Genomic DNA, 19360 nt, shown 5'->3' with positions numbered 1-19360 from the left:
GAACTTAACATTTTACTTTTTTTTTTTTTTAAGATTCTATTTATCTGAGAGACAGAATGAGAGAGAGAGAGCACAAGCAGGGAGGGGGGAAGAGGGAGAAGCAGACTCCCCACTGAGCAGGAAGCCTGACACAGGCCCAATCCCAGGACCCTGGGACCATGACCTGAGTCGCAGGCAAATTTAACCGACTGAGCCACCCAGGAGCCCCCAGAACTTAAAATTAAAAAAAATAAATAAATAAAACCAAAAGTCTAAAATTCAATATTAATAATTTGACTAAATCAAAATATTTAATTTCTGTACAATAAAAGTACACAGAAGTTAAAGATAAGAAGACTGGGTGAAATGTTTCCAAAACACATGGCAGACAAAAACATCCAGAATACAAAAACAGCACCAACCAAACTATTTAGAAACTGGCAAATTATCAAAAGAGAAAAAAAAAAAAAAAAAAAAAACAAGCAAATGGTGTGAACAAGCAAGTCAAAGGAGAAATACGAAGCAACAAACATACAGGAAGATGTTCTACTTCAGAAACAATCAGAGAAAAGCAAGTTAAGGGGCACCTGACAGGCTTAGTTGGTTAAGTGTCTGACTCTTGGTTTCAGCTCAGGTTAGGATTTCAAGGTTGTGAGATCAAGCCCCACATTGGGCTCACACTCTACATGGAGTCTGCTTAAGATTCTCTCCTTCTCCCTCTCCTTCCCCCTCTGCCACTCCCTCTACACATGCACATGCTCTCTCCCAAATAAGTTAATTAAATCTTTAAAAAAAGAAATACAAGTTAAAATGAATTTCAATTTTTGGCCCCATTCAGGTAAAAAATTAAAATATGAAAGACAGTATAAAGACATAGTATCTCACACTGCTGATGACAGTGCTAATTAATTAGTACTGACTCCAAAAAGGCAATATAGCCATTACTTATTAAAATTCAAACTATGCATATGTGTCACTACAATAATTCTTTTTATATCATCCACTCTAGAGAAATACACATGTACACAAAGAGCTACATGCCAGAATTTTCACTGAACATTGTAAAAATGAAAAACTGAAAATATCTCAATACCCATCAGTAAAGGAATGAATAAACAAACTAGGGGGTACCCAAAGAAATACTAAGCCATTGTTTGTTTGTTTTTTAAGGTTTGTATTTGAGAGAGAGCATGAGCAGGGTGAGGGGCAGAGGGAGAAGCAGGCTCTCCACTGAGCAGGATACCCAATGTGGGGCTCGATCCTGGGATTTGAGCCAAAGGCAGTCTAACTGACTGAGCCACCCAGGCAGTTATAGTTTAAAAACTGAAAAATGTTAATATTTATTTACTCTTAATAATAAATTAAAAAGAGAAGTTATAAAACAATGTAGTATAACGATATGCAGTATATACAATTAGAAACACAGAAAGTAAACTAGGTCTAGATAGATCAACAATGTAATGTGTACAGATAAAAGTCTAGAAAGATATACACTAAACAGAGGCAGATAAGGGACAGAATTCAAGTGAAGTAAAACTTCAATTTCTGTTGTTTGTTTCTATTACTTGAGTACTTTTACAAAAATGTTTTGTTACTTAGTTCTTCTTAAAAAGGGAAAAAGGAAAATTTGTAGGAACAGAAATATAAAGGTACAAAAAAATTAAGAAATAGAAACAGACTGAAAAATGGAGAGGAAAATTAAATGAATAAAATCAATGAGGAAAGCCAAAAACATCTACAGAGCCCTACCAGCACAAAAGTTTGGAATTAGTAGATCAAGTGTTTCTGAAAATTAGGATAGAGGTCAAGCTAAAAAGAAGAGTACTAACAAAAGTTTAGAAGGCTGGAGATGTATTCATTGGAGAAAATAAAACAGATTATCTCAGGATTAGTAGAAACCAAGTACACTGAGCAAAGGGTAAAACCTTAAACAAGAATTGATTAAAAGTCCATCTATAGAGGGATGCCTGGGTGGCTCAGTGGTTGAGCGCCTCCCTTGGGCCCAGAGCGTGATCCTGGGGTTCCAGGATCGAGTCCCACATCAGGCTCCCTGCAGGGAGCCTGCTTCTCCCTCTGTGTCTCTGCCTCTCTCATGAATAAATAAATAAAATCTTAAAAAAAAAAAAAAAAAAGTCCATCTATATAATGAACTTGTGAGATTCCAAGCTCTCTTGCTCCACTCAGTTCCCAGAACACTAGAATCCAGGCATACCCTCTCCAGGCAGGAATCTGCAGGAATCTCAGGAATCTCAAATGACTAGCCCAAGAGAAAGGATCTAGTTTTAACATCAGGGATACCTACAGAGTAGTCGATTACTTTTTTCTGTCTGCTGTTAAATATAAGCACCCCACCACAAAAACCACCAAACATCAAAGTAAGTGTCTATACAAAAGACAAAGTCCCAATTGAAACAAGGGGAAAAAAGTCAATTAAAGGAACTATATTATAAAGAGATAAAAACATCTTAAAAACTACCTATAAACTTCGTAGAAATAAGGAAAGATCTATCCACAAAGAACAGGATGCTACTTTTAAAAGGATTGAAAGATACTTAGAACAAGATGTCTTAGAAATTAAAATATAGCAAAAATGAAAAAAGGCAATAGAAGAACTGAAAGATTAAAATGAAGAAATTTCCTAGAAAATAATACAGAATTATAAAACAGGAAAGAAAAGATTAAAAACCTAGAGGACCAGTCCAGGTCTAAAGAGTTCCAGAAAAAAAGAAAACAGAAAATGGAGCAGAAAAAAAAAAATCATCACTGAAATAATTCAACATTTCCTAATAACTAAAAGATACAAGTTTCCATATTAAAAGAGCCCACCAAGTATCTAAAACAATGGATAAAAAGAACCACAAAGGCTACTACAAGGACATCTAGAACACTAGAAACAAAGAGGCAATCATACAAGCTTCTAAAGCGGAAAAAAAAAAAAAAAACCATACAACAGATCAGGAGTTAGAATGTATTAAACTTAACATCAACATGGGAAACCAGACAAACGTAGGACAATAATGTTTAAAAATATGTGGGATATTTTCAACTATAATTCTATGCAAGCCAAGCTATCAATTCAGAATTAGGATAGAAAAGTCTAAAAAAAAAGAAATTTTTTTGCTCCCATGCACCCTTTTTCTCAGAAGCACGAAAGTTGCACAAAAACAGTGGAGCAAACCAAAAGAGAAGACAGCATAGAGAGTGAAATGAGTCAATCGGAGAAGGACAAACATTATATGTTCTCATTCATTTGGGGAATATAAATAATAGTGAAAGGGAATAGAAGGGAAGGGAGAAGAAATGGGTAGGAAATATCAGAAAGGGAGACAGAACATAAAGACTCCTAACTCTGGGAAACGAACTAGGGGTAGGGGTGGTGGAAGGGGAGGAGGGCGGGGGGTGGGAGTGAATGGGTGACGGGCACTGAGGGGGGGCACTTGACGGGATGAGCACTGAGTGTTATTCTGTATGCTGGCGAATTGAACACCAATAAAAAATAAATTTATTATTAATAAAAAAAAAGACAGCACAGAATATACAAAATGGGAGATAAAAATACGGGGAAGAGGTAAAAAGAATGAAGACATTGCTACACAGCAAACCAAAAGGGCAACAACCAGTTCACAAAGAGCTTGTAAGAAGCCTCTGAGAGAAATCTGGAGGCACCTGGGTGACTCAGCTCAGGTCATGATCTCAGGGCCCCTGGTCAGGCTCAGCACTCAGCAGGAAGTCAGCTTTGGATTCTCTCTCCCCCTCTGGCCACTCCTTGCCCCCGCACACTCTCTATTAAATAAATAAATCTTTAAGAGAAAAAAGGATGAAATCTGAAGACCATCTCTATGTTTAAATATTTTGAGAAGATATGTGGAGAACTGAGCCTGAGTTTCAGGGTGAATTAGAAATAAAATAGAAATCTCTACCTTCCATAGTGAGTCAACACACAACAAATGGCAAACACATAGCTATCATATAACCTAATAGTTCCACTCTTAGGTTTTTAAGAGAAAAGTGTATATCCACACAGATATTTGTGATACTTTCATATCAGCATTATTTATATTAACCTAAAATGAAAACAACCCAAATAGCCATCAACTGAAGAATAAAATGTGGTATAGTAGTCCCCACTACTCTGTAACCGAGGTTTCTCTTTTCCACCGTGTGTTACCTACAGTCAACAATGGTCCAGGAGCTGATCCACTTTCTGACAATATGTACATACAATTAATAGTCTAACACTACTTTACAATACCTATGTCATTCACCTGCCTAACTGATAAATTAAACTTTATCATAGGTATGTATAGGAGGAAAAAACAAAGTATGGATACAGTTCACTACTATCTGTGGTTTCAGGCACCCACTGGGGGTCTTAGAATGTATCCCCAACGGAAAAGGGGAGACTACTATATATCCATAAAGGCAATGTTGTTCAGCAGAGGAAGAAAGAAGCAAGGAAAGGAGGAACGAATGAACAAACAAATGAATGAACTGAGAGGTGCTATAACATGGATAAACCTAGAAAACATTAGGCTAAGAAAAAGAAGTCAGTCACAAAAAACGACATATTGTATGATTCCATTTGGATGAAATGTCCACAATAGACAAACTCTCAGAGATAAAAAGTAGATTAGTGGTAGCAAGAGGGTGGATTAAGGGGGAATGAGGGGTGTACACTAGTACAGTTTCTTTCTGAGGAGGGATGAATACGTTCTAAAGTTAGATATTGTTGATGGTTACACAACTCTGTAAATACAGTAACACCACTGAATTGTACACTTTAAAAGAGTAAATATGATATGAATATACTTCAAAAAAGCTATTTTAAAAATGGTATTCCTTGGGGATCCCTGGGTGGCTCAGTGGTGCGGCGCCCACCTTTGGCCCAGGGCGTGATCCTGGAGTCCCGGGATCGAGTCCCATGTCGAGCTCCTGGCATGGAGCCTGCTTCTCCCTCTGCCTGTGTCTCTGTCCCTCTCCCTCTCTCTCTCTCTCTCTCTGTGTGTGTGTGTGTGTGTGTGTCTATCATAAATAAATAAATAAATATTTTTTAAAAATAAAAAAATAAAAATGGTATTCCTTATACTGGAATGAATAAATGAATACAGGATTGAACAATAAAAACAAAAAAATAAACATAAAAATGGCATCCCTCTAGCCACACCCTTTCTTTCTTAAATACCTTTCCAGCATAAAGAATACTAGAAGAATCTAAAGCATCATCCAGTGGTCTCCAGTCCACTATTATTTCAGCATCCTAGAGAAAGAAAATATGGACTATATTTACTATTCAGCAATATCTTACATTTTTAGTTACCTATTTTTAATTCCCTGACCCCAAAATGAAATTTTAAACTCTTAAATACTAGAATTTTAAACATGCAATATCAGAAGCAAACCACTATTTGACGTTACATAGATTTTTAAATTCTGATTATTTTTCATTACAAGAAATGTTTATTATAACAAGTTTTATGTAAGTTTTGTAATATTCCATGCCATTTTATGGCCCATCTAAAGTATTTTTTTTTCCCCTGGGGTGCCTGCCTGGCTCAGTTGGTGGAGTATGGGACTCTTGATCTTGGGGTCATGAGTTCAAGCATCAAACTGGGTGTAAAGATTACTTAAAAATAAAATTTCTTTATTATTTATAAAAAAATAAAAAATTTTATTTTATTATTATTTATTAAGTTAATTATTTCAAATAAAGTATTTTTAACATCATTTTAATATTAAATTTACAACCACTGTTCAATTACATAATTTCACTTTACACATGAAATTCAAACTTACTGATGATGCCCCAAAGATAAACTATTGCCATAAGCAATTATCAAATAAAATTATTCACTAAAAACATACCTTTTCTAACACACGTAATATTCCTGAAATCAAGCTGTCTTGGTCATTGGTCTTTCCACAAGATGAGTGAATATAGACCCCTTCCTGTTCATATATAATCTGAAACAACAAGAAAAGAATTAACCAAACCATTATTATTTAGTACTATTTTCAACATTTTTTTTAATTTTTATTTATTTATGATAGTCACACACAGAGAGAGAGAGAGAGAGAGTGGCAAAGACATAGGCAGAGGGAGAAGCAGGCTCCATGCACCAGGAGCCCGACGTGGGATTCGATCCCGGGTCTCCAGGATCGCGCCCTGGGCCAAAGGCAGGCGCTAAACCGCTGCGCCACCCAGGGATCCCTATTTTCAACATTTCTTTAAAAAAAATTAGATGTTTTTGTATAATGCCTGAACCACATTTCTGATAATTCCATATATAAACATATTATTTTAAAAATACCACTCAAGGGGGCACACCTGGGTGGCTCAGTGGTTGAGCATCTCCCTGGGATCCCTGGGATGATGTCCCGCCTCCCTCTCATGCCTCTCATGAATAAAATCAATAAAAATTCAAAATAAATTTTTAAAAATACCACTCAGGACTAAGATCACCTCAAACTAAGATAAACTGAAGGAAGTTCGCTGTATGGAAGTTTGTTGGTTTAGTGATGATCACAATCTTAATCTTCTCCATAAACAAAGATGTCACACTAATTGCTTGCTATGTGTCTCAAGCAAATTCCACTTAAAATACATTATTAACAAATGTTAAAGCAAGATTTTGGGTTCAAACTGAAAAAGGACCTGAAGATATTCAAGAATAAGAACAGATGAAATACAATAAGGAATCAATGCTTTCTAACTATTCTTAGAACTATATCTGTTTTACTATAAAATCATCTTGGTATGTTTTTGGAGCACAGGAGCATAGAAATTCAGGGAATAATATGGGAATTTTAAAGACCCAATATAAGGACTTCTGGGAATGATTAAAGTTGTTCATGTACACAAATATTTACTGAGTGTTTCTATATGTAAAAGCATGCAAAAGACTGTAGTTATACAAATATGATTAAGACATGATCCTGAACAATGTCTTAAAGGAATATAAGGAAGACTGAAGTTAATTCCTGAGTAAACTGAACCATGTAAAATCAAGTCTTATTTTCTATAAGCATAATATTATAAACTAATGTTCCATTCCTGGGACCCATTTCAAACCATTAAAATATTTTTTTCATTATGAAAAATAAGTATAAGAGAAATAAAATAATCACTTTGAGACCAAGTACTTTTGACATACATAAGTTTGGAAGAGAGTATACTTTTTTTTTTTTTTTAAGATTTTACTTATTTGACAGAGAGAGAGAACATAAGCAGGAAGAGAAGCAGAGGGACCTGCAGAAGACAGGGAAAAGCAGACTCCCCACCAAATAGAGAGCTTGATACGGGGCTCAATCCCAGGATCTTGGGATCATGACCTGACCCAAAGGCAGACGCTTAACCAACTGAGCCACCCAGGTGCCCCTAGAGCATAGTTTCTATTTATGTAGACCCTTTTTCTTTTAATTCCAGTATAATTAACATACAGTTATATTAGTTTTAGGTGTAAAACATAAGTCAGCAATTCTATACATTACTCAGTGCTCATGATGATAAGTATACTCTTAATCTCCTTTACCTATTTCACCCATCCCCCACCCACCTGCTCTCTGGCAGCCACCAGTTCTCTTCTTGGTTTAGTTTCTTAAATTCCACTTATGAGTGAAATCATATAGTATTTATCTTTCTTAGACTTATTTCACTTAGCATTACACCCTCAAGATCCATCCATGTTGCTGCAAATGGCAAGACTTCATCTTTTTATAGTTGAGTGCTATTCCATTGTGTGTGTGAGGGGGTGTATATCACATCTTCTTTATCCATTCATCTATCAGTGGGTACTTGGATGCTTCCATATTTTGGCTGTTGTAAATAATGCTGCTATAAAACAGGGATGCATGTATCCCTTTGAATTAGTGTTTCTGTATTCTTTGGGTAAATACCCAATATTGCAATTGCTGGATCATAGGGTAGATCTTTTTAACTTTTTAAGGAACCTCCACTGTTTTCCACGATGACTGCGCAAGGTTGCATTCCCACCAACAGTACACAAGAGTTCCTTTTTTTACACATCCTAGCCAACATTTGTTGTTTCTGTGTTGCTGATTTTAGCCATTCTGACAGGTGTGAGGTGATACCTCATTGTAGTGTTGATTTGCATTCCCCTGATGCTAAGTGATGATGAGCATCTTTTCATGTGTCCGTTGGCCATCTGGATGTCTTCTTTGGAGAAATGTCTGTTCATGTCTTCTGTCCATTTTATCTCATTTTTTTGGTGGTAAGTTGTATAAGTTCTTTATATATGTTAGATACTAATCCTTTATCAGATATGTCTTTTGCAAATATCTTCTCCCCTCTATAGGTTGCCTTTGTTGATTGTTTCCTTCGTTGTACATAAGCTTTTTATTTTGATGTAGTCCCAATAGTGTATTTTTGCTTTTGTTTTGTTTGCCTGAGGAGGCATATCTAGAAAAATGTTGCTACAAAGTCAAAGAAATTACTGTGTTCTCTTCTAAGATTTTTATGGTTTTAGATATCATATATAGGTCTTTCGTCCATTTTGGTTTTTTTGTTTTTTTTTTGTTTTGTTTTTTTTTCTTTCGTCCATTTTGAATTTATTTTTGGTATGGTATAAGAAAATAGTCCCATTTCATTCCTTTACATGCAGCTGTCCAGTTTTCCCAACACCACTTGTTGAAGAGATTGTCTTTGTCCCAATGCATACTCTTGCCTCCTCTGTTGAAGATTAATTGACATGGGTTTATTTCTGGGCTTTCTGTTCTGTTCTTCCAATCTGTGGGTCTATTTTGTGCCAGTATCATACTGTTTTGATTACAACAGCTTTGCAGTATATCTTGAAATCTGGAATTGTGATATCTCCAATCTTTTTTTCTTTTTTAAGGCTGCTTTGGCTATTTGAGATCTTTTGTGGTTCCATAAAAATTTTAGGATTATTTATTCTAGTTCTGTGAAAAATGATGTTGGTATTTTGATAGGGATTTCACTGTTCTGTAGACTGTTTTGGGTAGTATGGATTTTTTTTTTCTTAAGATTTATTTTGAGAGAGAGAAAGAGAGAGAATGCAAACAGAGAGATGAGGCAGACGAAGAGGGACAAGCAGACTCCTCACTGAGCAGGGCGCCTGGTGCAGGGCTCAATCCCAGGACCCCAGGATCATGACCTAAGCAGATACTTCATTGAGAGCTACCCAAGTGCCCCTGGATATTTCATACATACATGATCTTTTATTAATACAAACACATCACTATTCAGAAAAGCATGGGGACCAACAATGCAAGACAAGCACCATCACAACTCATCACCATCAAGCCCTGGTTATGAATGTCAATGAGTATGCATCTTCCTGTTTTTAGCTAACATTTATGGAATACTTATGCACCAGGAACTCCGCATGTGATAACTGAATTCCTACAACCCTAGGAATGTAGAACCAAAGGTTCTACACCATTAGAATGGAAACCCCATTTGAGTTAGTGAGAAAACTGAAAGAGATGAAATAACTTGCCTAAAATCATTGACCCAAACAGTAAGGAATGGTTAAGAAGCAGAGTGCAGATTAAAATCCAGACAATCTGGGACATCGGTGGCTCAGTGGTTGGGCGTCTTTCTGCCTTTGGTTCAGGGTGTGATCCCGTGGTCCTGGGATCAAGTCCCACATGGGGCTCCCTGCATGGAGCCTGCTTCTCCCACTGCCTGTGTCTCTGCCTCTCTCCCTCTCATGAATGAATAAATAAAAATCTTTAAAAAAATAAATTAAAAAAATAAAATCCAGGCAATCTGATACCAGAAAACTATACTCTTAGCCACTATGTTATGAAGCACCACATTATTTTTACTATTATTCCTGTGTTATGTTAGTCACTTGTGGTATTAAGTTATGTGTCAAGAAAAGAGTCCTTCTAAGTAATCAAGATCACCGAGAAATTCTGATCTCAAAAAACCCAAGACAGCCTTCAATGAAATTGTAGTTAAGCACCAGACCAGCATTAAGCAGAAGGCAGAATGGGGACAATATGAGTTGGGGAGCGGTGAGAGACAATTCTATATAGTTTCTATAAAAACTTTTAAAGTACACTGATTTATTCACATATGCGTATAAAGATATGCTTAAGACTATTCACAGTACTACTACTTATAATATCAGATGGGGTGAGGGAGGGAGGGAGGAAAGAAGGAAAGGGACGGTATGAATCTACATATCCACACAGAGGGAAATGATCAAATATATCCTGGGATAATCATTCTATGAGGAATACTATTCAGGAGTTTAAAAAGGATATGATAGATGAAATGAACAGACAGACATGAAAAAAACTGCCAATTATATACAGTACGATAACATTTATATTTTTTTAAAAGCTTCTCTAAATCTCTGTAAAATACCCAGAACAAGTTCCAGAAGGACACTCTTTAACAGAGATTACTTGTGAAAGAGAATGAGATATGGAAAAGCTGAGAACTTTATGTTAATGTCTCTAACTTCCTTGAATATTTCAAAGTTACAATATAGTTACACATTGCTTCAGTAATAAAAAATAATTTTAAGGAATAAAGTAAAAACGTATAAACTATAACTTTTCCAGACTTCAGTTTATCAATTTTTAAAGCAAGGGATTAAACTAGATAATTATATCTGGGGCCACAATATGGAAATATAGAAAGAGTAAGGGAAAAAATTCCGTTAAAATTTCAAGCTTTATTTTTTTTTTTAATTTTTATTTATTTATGATAGTCACAGAGAGAGAGAGAGAGAGGCAGAGACACAGGCAGAGGGAGAAGCAGGCTCCATGCACCGGGAGCCTGACGTGGGATTCGATCCCGGGTCTCCAGGATCGCGCCCTGGGCCAAAGGCAGGCGCTAAACCGCTGCGCCACCCAGGGATCCCAAATTTCAAGCTTTAGTGACAAATGATCAGTGACATATCTGGAAACTACACATTAGCATACTTTTACCTAAGCCTCAGCTAAAACAATAATCAAGAGCTTCATAGTTTTCAGGTTGCCTGGGTGGCTCAGTTGGTTAAGCCTCCAGTTCTCTTCCTTTTATAGCTAAGCTCATGATCTCATGGGTCCTGGGATCAAGCCCTGCATCAGGCTCCCCAACTCAGTGGGGAATCTGCTTGAAATTCTCTACCTCCACCCCTCCCCGCTAGATAAAAAAATATCTTGAAGAGCCTGGGTGGCTCAGTCAGTTGAGTGTCTGCCTTCGGCTCCAGTCATGGTCCTGGGAGTAAGCCCCCAGTCAGGTTCCCTGCTCTCCCTCTGCTGCTACCCCTGCTTGTGCTCTCTCTCTATGTCAAATAAATAAATAAAATCTTAAAAAAAAAAAAAGAGCTTCATAGTTTTCATAGTAGATAAAGGGACACTCATTTGCCCAGAAAAGCTTAGCTTCATTAATAATGCAATCTAAGATTTGGTTATACTATTAACAATAGATTCTGAAACCTTAATAAAGTAAGTGAATCCTAAATAATCAAATAAAACACATTACCCAACTGAAGCACATTAAGCAATTCTTTCTTTCCCATACATTATGTTGGCCAAGCGTTGTCTCTTCTCTTTTTCATTTAAGAAAAAGTTGAGTTTCCTAAGTAATTTAGCTGGGAAATATTTAAAAAGCATTAAAGTACCAGGCATCTTACAAAATGTCCAAGCTGCACTCATTCTGGGTTCTGTGTTCCTTAACCCTCCATCATTCTTTGAGGGACAAATTACATGTCCAAAAATCCACAACTCCAAACCCAGACTTGTATTGTTTTTAGAAAGCAGTCATGTTCAGCTTTCTAATTTGAAGGGTATGATGTTAACCAATACAAATTACTAATTCTGCCAGAAATAGAATGAAATTAATAAACTTACCCTCCTGAGCTCTTAAACCTGAGGAGACTTAACAGGAACAAAAAAACAAAAACAAAAACCTCATACTATTTGCATCAATACGTAATTTAAATACGTAATTTACTTCAAAGAGCAAACAACTTTAAGGTAACAGTTCTAACTATTCATCTTGTCTTCAAAGCATTCCAATCTCAGTTAATTCTCATAGCCAAACTGAATGTGTCAGAAATAGACCTTATTTCCATCTCCATCTCACAGAAGAATAAATAGACACAAAGCTCTTCAGTGACTTTACCCAAGACCACATGCATACCAAAAAAGGAGATTTCAGATTTCCCAATTTAAGGATTTCATCCATTAAATCTCAACTGTTATTGCCTAAAGAAACTACCAGAAAAATTCCACATGGCTTCCCTAGAGGAAAGGAGTTTCTGAAATTGCTGAGATGTAGAAACTCATGCTGCTTACGACTAAAAAATAATTTTTAAATGTCTTTAATTTATAAATCAATGCAGCCATTAACAACTATTTAATAATTTGGCCTTTAAACAAAAACTTTGGTTTCTCTCCCATTTGTACTTCTAAATATTATACACAAAAAACTTAGTATTCCCTTCTATATTATCTTGGTTTGAATCATTCACTTTAATATTATAGCCCTTCACTCTCTTCTTTCTTTAAAGATTTATTTACTCATGAGAGACACACAGAGAAAGGCAGAGACACAGGCAGAGGGAGAAGCAGGCTCCATGCAGGGAGCCCGACGTGGGACTCAATCCGGAGACCCCAGGACCATGACATGAGCCAAAGGCAGACGCTCAACCACTGAGCCACCCAGGCGTCCCCACTCTCTTGTGAGAATGATTTTACTTATTTTTTTTATTTATAGCATATGTCTGTTTATCACTCCAGCTTCTGGGTACATGTGCCTAATAAAATACAACTCTACAGGTATCAACTACCTTTAACAGCTCAAAACACAAAAAACAAAAGTCCAACTAAAATTGTGATCTTACACAATATCATAAAAAATGGTATTTCTTCTTCATTAGGCTCTATAAGTGAACTGATTCCTGAGGAGTATTGTTCTGTCATATAACATTCTGCTTCCTATCTTCAACAATGGTAATAATTAGAATTTAAAAAGTTATCTCCAAACTTATTTGACACAAAAAATTATTTTGCTACCAGGAATAATTATGATATCAGGAATTTCATCTGAGGCAATACATCTAATAAAACAGGTTTCCAATTTTTTTTACTCTGGTTTTGTTCATAATCTCTAATGCAAAATAAAAAGAAAGGTTAAAATGATTTTATCCCATAATATTCCTATTACGCATTACTTTACACAGCATTTCTATGTTATCACATTTTATCCTCATAACACAATTAGATATGTGTTATCATTCCCACTTTGTAACTGAGAAAAAAAACACAAGGAAGTTAAGCAATATGATCAAGGTTCTTCCACTAGTCCAGAGTTGAGCTGCAGAGATCTGCTCAAACAAGTTTTATTTGTCCAAAGTGTATACAGTGAAAAAGCCAATCAACTTAAGGCTCAGTATATACAGACACCGACAAAATTGTCCCAATATATTATATAATCATATTCCAATCTGAAGTAGTCAGCAATTACCAGTACTGTGAACCCGAGTAGGTCCTCTGTGCAACAGGAAGCAAAGAAAAGATACCACCTCTACTACCCAGGATTTGAGAGAAGATGAAGAGTTCATACACATAAAAGGAAAAAAATTAAAGTTAGAAAAAAATCATATTCCAATGAGGTAAAAGGCATTGAAAACTAAGGTCAGGAAGTTGGCAGACAGAAAGTTAGGAGAGGAAAAAGACTGAGACAGAAGTCTGGACTACTAGAGATGCACATGTTTGAGACTCCTTTCACAGAGGAATCACTCTGAGTTATCCACACCAGGCATCCCAAAAACAGACACAAAGTACAGGCAGTAAAGACATCCCCATGATTGCTACCCTAGGGACACAGAGGCACTGAATGTGAAATATAAGGGCCTAATCATTTCTCTAGCACACATACCTGAGATATTATTCAAAGCCTATGTCAGATTCTCAAAGCCTAATAATCTACTAATTTATGATATTCTACAATGGAACAAATTATATACCAAAATTACATCTGGGATACATCTCTAATGAAGATACGAATCATGTTTCCACTTCATCTTCCAGTTTATTTGGGAGGGAAAACAAAGTATGAAAACTGTACACAATAAGATATATAGTTGTCAAAATCAGAATTTGGGTGGTTTGGGGTGGATGGGTCTAGGTTTTTGGACCATGATTTCTGTGTATGGTTCAACCTCTCAAAATCAAGAAATACGTTACTTGCTGAGGAATTTATTTACTTTTTTAAGCTTTTATTTATTTATTCATGAGAGACACACAGAGAGAGAGGCAGAGACACAGGCAGAGGGAGAAGCAGGCTCCCTGCGGGGAGCCCAACATGGGACTCGATCCCAGGACTACAGGATCACGCCCTGAGCCAGAGGCAGAGGTTCAACCACTGAGCCACCAGGCATCCCAATTTGCTGAGGAATTTAAATTTAAATTTGAGAATAAACAAACTACCTAAAGAAAAATGAATAATACTACAAAAGACAAAAGATGCAAAACTGAGAAAAACAGAACTGGAAGAAGTACCAAGTAACACTACAGTAGAACACAAAAAAGAAGAATTTAAATACACACACAAAAAGACAGGACAGCCACGTTTTAAAAATGCCAGTACAGGGTTAAGCATCTATCTGCCTTGGGCTCAGGTCATGATCTCCAGGTCCTGGGATGGAGCCCCACATCAGGCTCCCAGCTCACCAGGGAGTCTGCTTCCCTCCCTTACCTCCCCAACCCATTTTTGAGCACAAGCACAAGCACTCTCTGTCAAATGAATAAGTAAAATTCTTTAATAAAAATAATAATAATAATTTTAAAAAACAAATTAAAAATGCCAGTACCAATAAAGAAAGGTAAGAAAGTAAGTACTACAAAGGTTAGGGCAGTGGTTACGTGGAGGGAAAGGGTACATGGAAGGTCTTCTAGAGTGACTTCAAAGATCTATTTCTTGACTGAAGTGCTGGCTACAAGGATGTTCGCCTTAAGTTATAGACGTGCCATTTTTCTGTATATAAGTTTTGTTTTACAACCCAAATGCTGAAAATTACTGGTAATAAAAGCAAAATATGCAGTTTTAAAACAATTTAAACCAAATCTCAAAGGTAGTAGAGGATATATTGTCAAATGGAAATCATGACATGAATCCAACAATGAAAGGACATACACTGAGAAAACTATACATCAAGCAGATTTGAGAGAATAGCACCACCTATTACTAAGCGGATTGGCAAAATGGAAGGGAAGGAGGGGAAAGAACGTTATGGTTACAGAGATTATACAGACTACAATGAAATGGGGAAACAGATACATTAACATAAATTACAAATTGGCATAAACTCACTCTACAGAGGTGATGAGGACCTTTACCTAGCCAGATATCTTTTTCTAAATACTTCAGCATCTGATAAAATTCTTGAATGTCTTGTTGACAACGTCACCTCTCAGAAAACACAGAGCAGGAAAAAAAAAAAAAATCCTAACAAGAATGAAATGGTTATTACAAAAACTCTGGGAGAGGCACACCTGGGTGGCTCAGTCCGGTAAGCCTCTCTGCCTGTGTTCCTGCACATGCTCTTGAATAAGTAAGTAAATAAATCTTAAAAAAAAAAAAAAGAAAACACCCTCTGGAAGAAAAAGACCATCTCAGAGTTCCTAACAACCAAAGAAACAAACTTGGAACACAGTCAAATATTCAGCCTGAGCGTGAGGAAAAAAGATACACAGAAGTATTATTTCCACCAAAAACAGAGGGGGGAAAAAATCTCTGTAATATCTTATGTATGTAGCCACAATGGAGTAAAAGAGACTGGCTTTATCCTCTCACCAGAAAACAAAACTAAAAACAAAAATGCAAGCAAGCAAGCAAACCGGCCAAACCTATTAAACAATGTTTTCTTTTTTGTTTTTTATCAGGTAATGAAGGACAGTGACTGCTTTCAAAGGAAACAAATGAAGTGAGCCATACAACTGCTGGAGCTTACCGTCTTGAGAGAGTTTCTAGTTGGCAAAGGAAAAGAAACCCCAGTTGATGTCTAGTGGTCTCCTGGAGTTGAGCAACACAGAACTGGGAACTGGGGGAGGCCAAGACATAGTTCACAGGACAGAGTACCACGGAAGAGAGAAGTGCACAGAGAGCTCCAAAGAGATCCACAGAGGTCCCCCCCCTGAGTAGTCAGCAGAGTTCTAGTGCATGTATCAGTAATTTACATTAAATTACCTACTGCTGGGGGGAAAGCCACATGAAATTATTACAAGAAACAATATGCAGCCTCACATGGAATTGTTCCCACCAGGCTGGGAAACCTCATAATTTACAGGGCACTGGATAGAGTACTCAGAACAGCCTACACTCAGCAATGCTGCAAATTAGTTCCATATTAAATGCTATACCGTACCTATCTACGAAAGTTTAAAAGCAAGACCCAAAAACATTGGTTCCGCATCACAGAGTAAAGCCAAAAATATTTTATAGGAATATACAAATACCCATAACCAACAAGATAAAATCCACAACAGCTAATATCTAGTTGGAAAAAAAAATCAGGCACACTGTCAGAAAAATTTGACCCTACTGAGGAGGAAAATCAACCAATTAAATATGACCAAAATGATACAAATAATAGAATTAGTAGAGAAGGATATTAAAGCATTATTATAACTGAACTCCATATAGTCAAGACTCTAGAGAAAAGTTAGAAATCATTGAGAAGACATCAAAAATACAAAAAACACGCTGTAAACTTCTAGCGATGAAAACTACAATATAGTTTGAAAAATACACTAAATGGGATAATGGCAGATTAGACACAGCAGAAGAATAAAGAACCTGAAGTTACAGCTACAGAAACCATACAAACAAACAGACACACACACACACACACACACACACACACACAGAAGGCTAAAAAGAATGAGAAAAGGTGAACAGCATCAATGAGCTGCAGGAAAACCTCCAGTGGTCTAATATACATATAATTGAAGTACCTGAAGGAGATGATGATGGGGGAGAAACAGAAAAAGATCACTTTTGAAAAAATAATTGCAGGTATTTTTCCAAATCTGATGAAGACAATAAACCCACAGATCTAAACACCCAAATGAACTCCAAAGTGCAAGAATCACAAAGAAAACTATATATAGGTACAAATCATACAAAATCAGTAATAACACAGAAAAATCTTAAAGTCACCCAGATGAAAAAAACATTAAATGTAATGAATACAGCAGATCTCTTTTTAGAAACAAGACTAGAAGATAATGAAGCAACACCTTTTTTCTTTTTAACCACATTACTAAGGCAGGATTGACATGTATTTAATGTATACGATTGTTTTTAAGATTTATTTGAGAGAGAGTGAAAGCATGAGCTGGGGGTGGGAGTCAGGGGGAGTAGAGATAGAAGCAGACTCCCTGCTGAGCAGTGAGTCATAACTCGGGGCTCGGGGCTCAGTTCCAGGACCGAGTTCATGACCCAAGCCAAAGGCAGATATTTAAACTGACTGAGCCACCCAGGCATCCCTTTAATGTGTACAACTAGATAAGTCTGGGGATAAGTATGAAATGAAATCATCATCATCATCAACCCATAAACATATCCATCATTTCTCAATGCTTCTTCCTATCTCTTTGGAGCAACATCTTTAAAATACTGAAAGTGAGGGCAGCCCCGGTGGCGCAGCGGTTTAGCGCCGCCTGCAGCCCAGGGCATGATCCTGGAGACCCTGGATCGAGTCCCACATCAGGCTCTCTGTATGATGCCTGCTTCTCCCTCTGCCTGTGTCTCTGCCTCTCTCTGTTTCTCTCTTGAATAAATAAATAAAATCTTAAAAAAAAAATACTGAAAGTGAAACATTGCTAACCTATAATTCTATACCCAGAGAAAACATCTTTCAAAAAAGAAGGTAAAATACTTTTTCAAACATATAAAAGCTAAAAAAAAGGAAAAAAAAATCCTCACCATCAGACCTACATTACAAAAAATGTTAAAGGCAGAAATAGAAAATGGAACAAAGAAAAGATGGGACAAATAGAAAACAAATAGCAAAAAGACAGATTTAAATTGAACCACATTAGTAATCACATTAATGTAAATCATCTAAAGACTCCAACCAAAAAGAGGTTGTCAGATTGGATAGAAAATAAGACCAAACTATGCTACATCAACTGATAGAATTGCATGAATAAACAAATCCACAATTATAGTCAGATTTCAATACCCCTCTCAATAACTTCTGCAACAGTTGACAGAAAATCAGTCACAATGTAAGACTTGAGTAACACTATCAAACAACTTGACCTAATTGGCACTCTGCCCAACAACAGAATACACATTCTTTTTCAAGTATACACAAAACATTTACCAAGTCCAATCTTAACTATTCAGGACCATACTTAAGTTTTAGACATTACAATAAACAAAAAATAAAAGGCATCTAGATAGGATAGGATGAAGTCAAACAACTTATTTGCAGGTGACATGATTGTCTATGTAGAAAATCCAGTAGAATCTACGTAAAATCTAGTTAGTTTTAGTAAACTAAGTGAATTTATTTAGCAAGGACCCAGGATTCAAGATCAATATACAAAAAATCAATTTATATACATATTAAATACAACATTTACAATAACATCAAAGTCTCAAATACTCAGGTATAAATCTAATAGAAGATATGCAAGACTTCTAAACTGAAGATTATGAAAGTATTTCAAAGAAATAAAAGAAAATCTAAATTAAATACAAAATACACCATGTTCATGGCTCAGGAGAATCAATATTGTTATGATGCCCATTCTCTCCCAAACTGACCTATAGATTAATTGCAATGCTAATCAAAATCCGAGCAGGCTCTTCTGAAGATATGAACAAGCTGATTCTAAAATGTGGTGGAAATTCAAATGACCTAGAATAATCCAATCAGCCTTGAAACAGAATGGTGGAGCACTAACATATCTCACTCTAAGATTCAGTATAAATCTCTAATAACCAAGGAAAAGTAATATTGATGTAAAGAGAAACAGACTATACAGAATAAAGAGTTCCAAAGTCAACATAAATTTGCTTCTGACAAAAGTACAAAAGCAATTCAGCAAATAAAGAATAGTCTTTTCAACATATAGTCCTAAATGACTCGGTATCACTGTGTAAAAAAATCAACTTCAATCCATACACTGCACCACATATACAAAAATTAAATTGAAAGGGATCACAAATTTAAATGTAAAAACTAAAACTACAAGGGCACCTGGGTGGCACAGTCAGTTAAGTGTCTGACTCTTGGTTTTAGCTCAGGTCCTGATCTCAGGGTCATGGGATTGAGTCCACAATCAGAATCCAAGAGTATGGAGTCTGCTTGAGATTCTCTCTCTCCCTCTCCCTCGCCTCCTTCCCCCATGCTTGTGTGAAGGCGCTCTCCCTCTCTCTTTCAAA

General features: G+C 36.4%; 1 protein-coding gene across 2 annotated transcripts in view; it reads right to left on the bottom strand.

Annotated features, from left to right (window-relative positions):
* TBC1D15 (TBC1 domain family member 15) overlaps positions 1 to 19360 on the bottom strand; it is a 68447-nt gene that overhangs the window by 37797 nt on the left and 11290 nt on the right. For both annotated transcript variants that reach the window (XM_072843280.1, XM_072843281.1), the window contains exons 2-3: positions 5842 to 5940; positions 5162 to 5236 (exon numbers count right to left, since the gene is read on the bottom strand). In XM_072843280.1, coding sequence (XP_072699381.1) covers positions 5162 to 5236; positions 5842 to 5940 — 174 coding nt within the window. The remainder of the gene's footprint in view (positions 1 to 5161; positions 5237 to 5841; positions 5941 to 19360) is intronic.

The sequence above is a fragment of the Canis lupus genome, chromosome 11 (assembly GCF_048164855.1).
Source record: "Canis lupus baileyi chromosome 11, mCanLup2.hap1, whole genome shotgun sequence".
Lineage (NCBI taxonomy): Eukaryota > Metazoa > Chordata > Mammalia > Carnivora > Canidae > Canis > Canis lupus.
The sequence above is the reverse complement of the archived record's forward strand: the minus strand, read 5'-3'. Positions and strand labels throughout refer to the sequence as shown.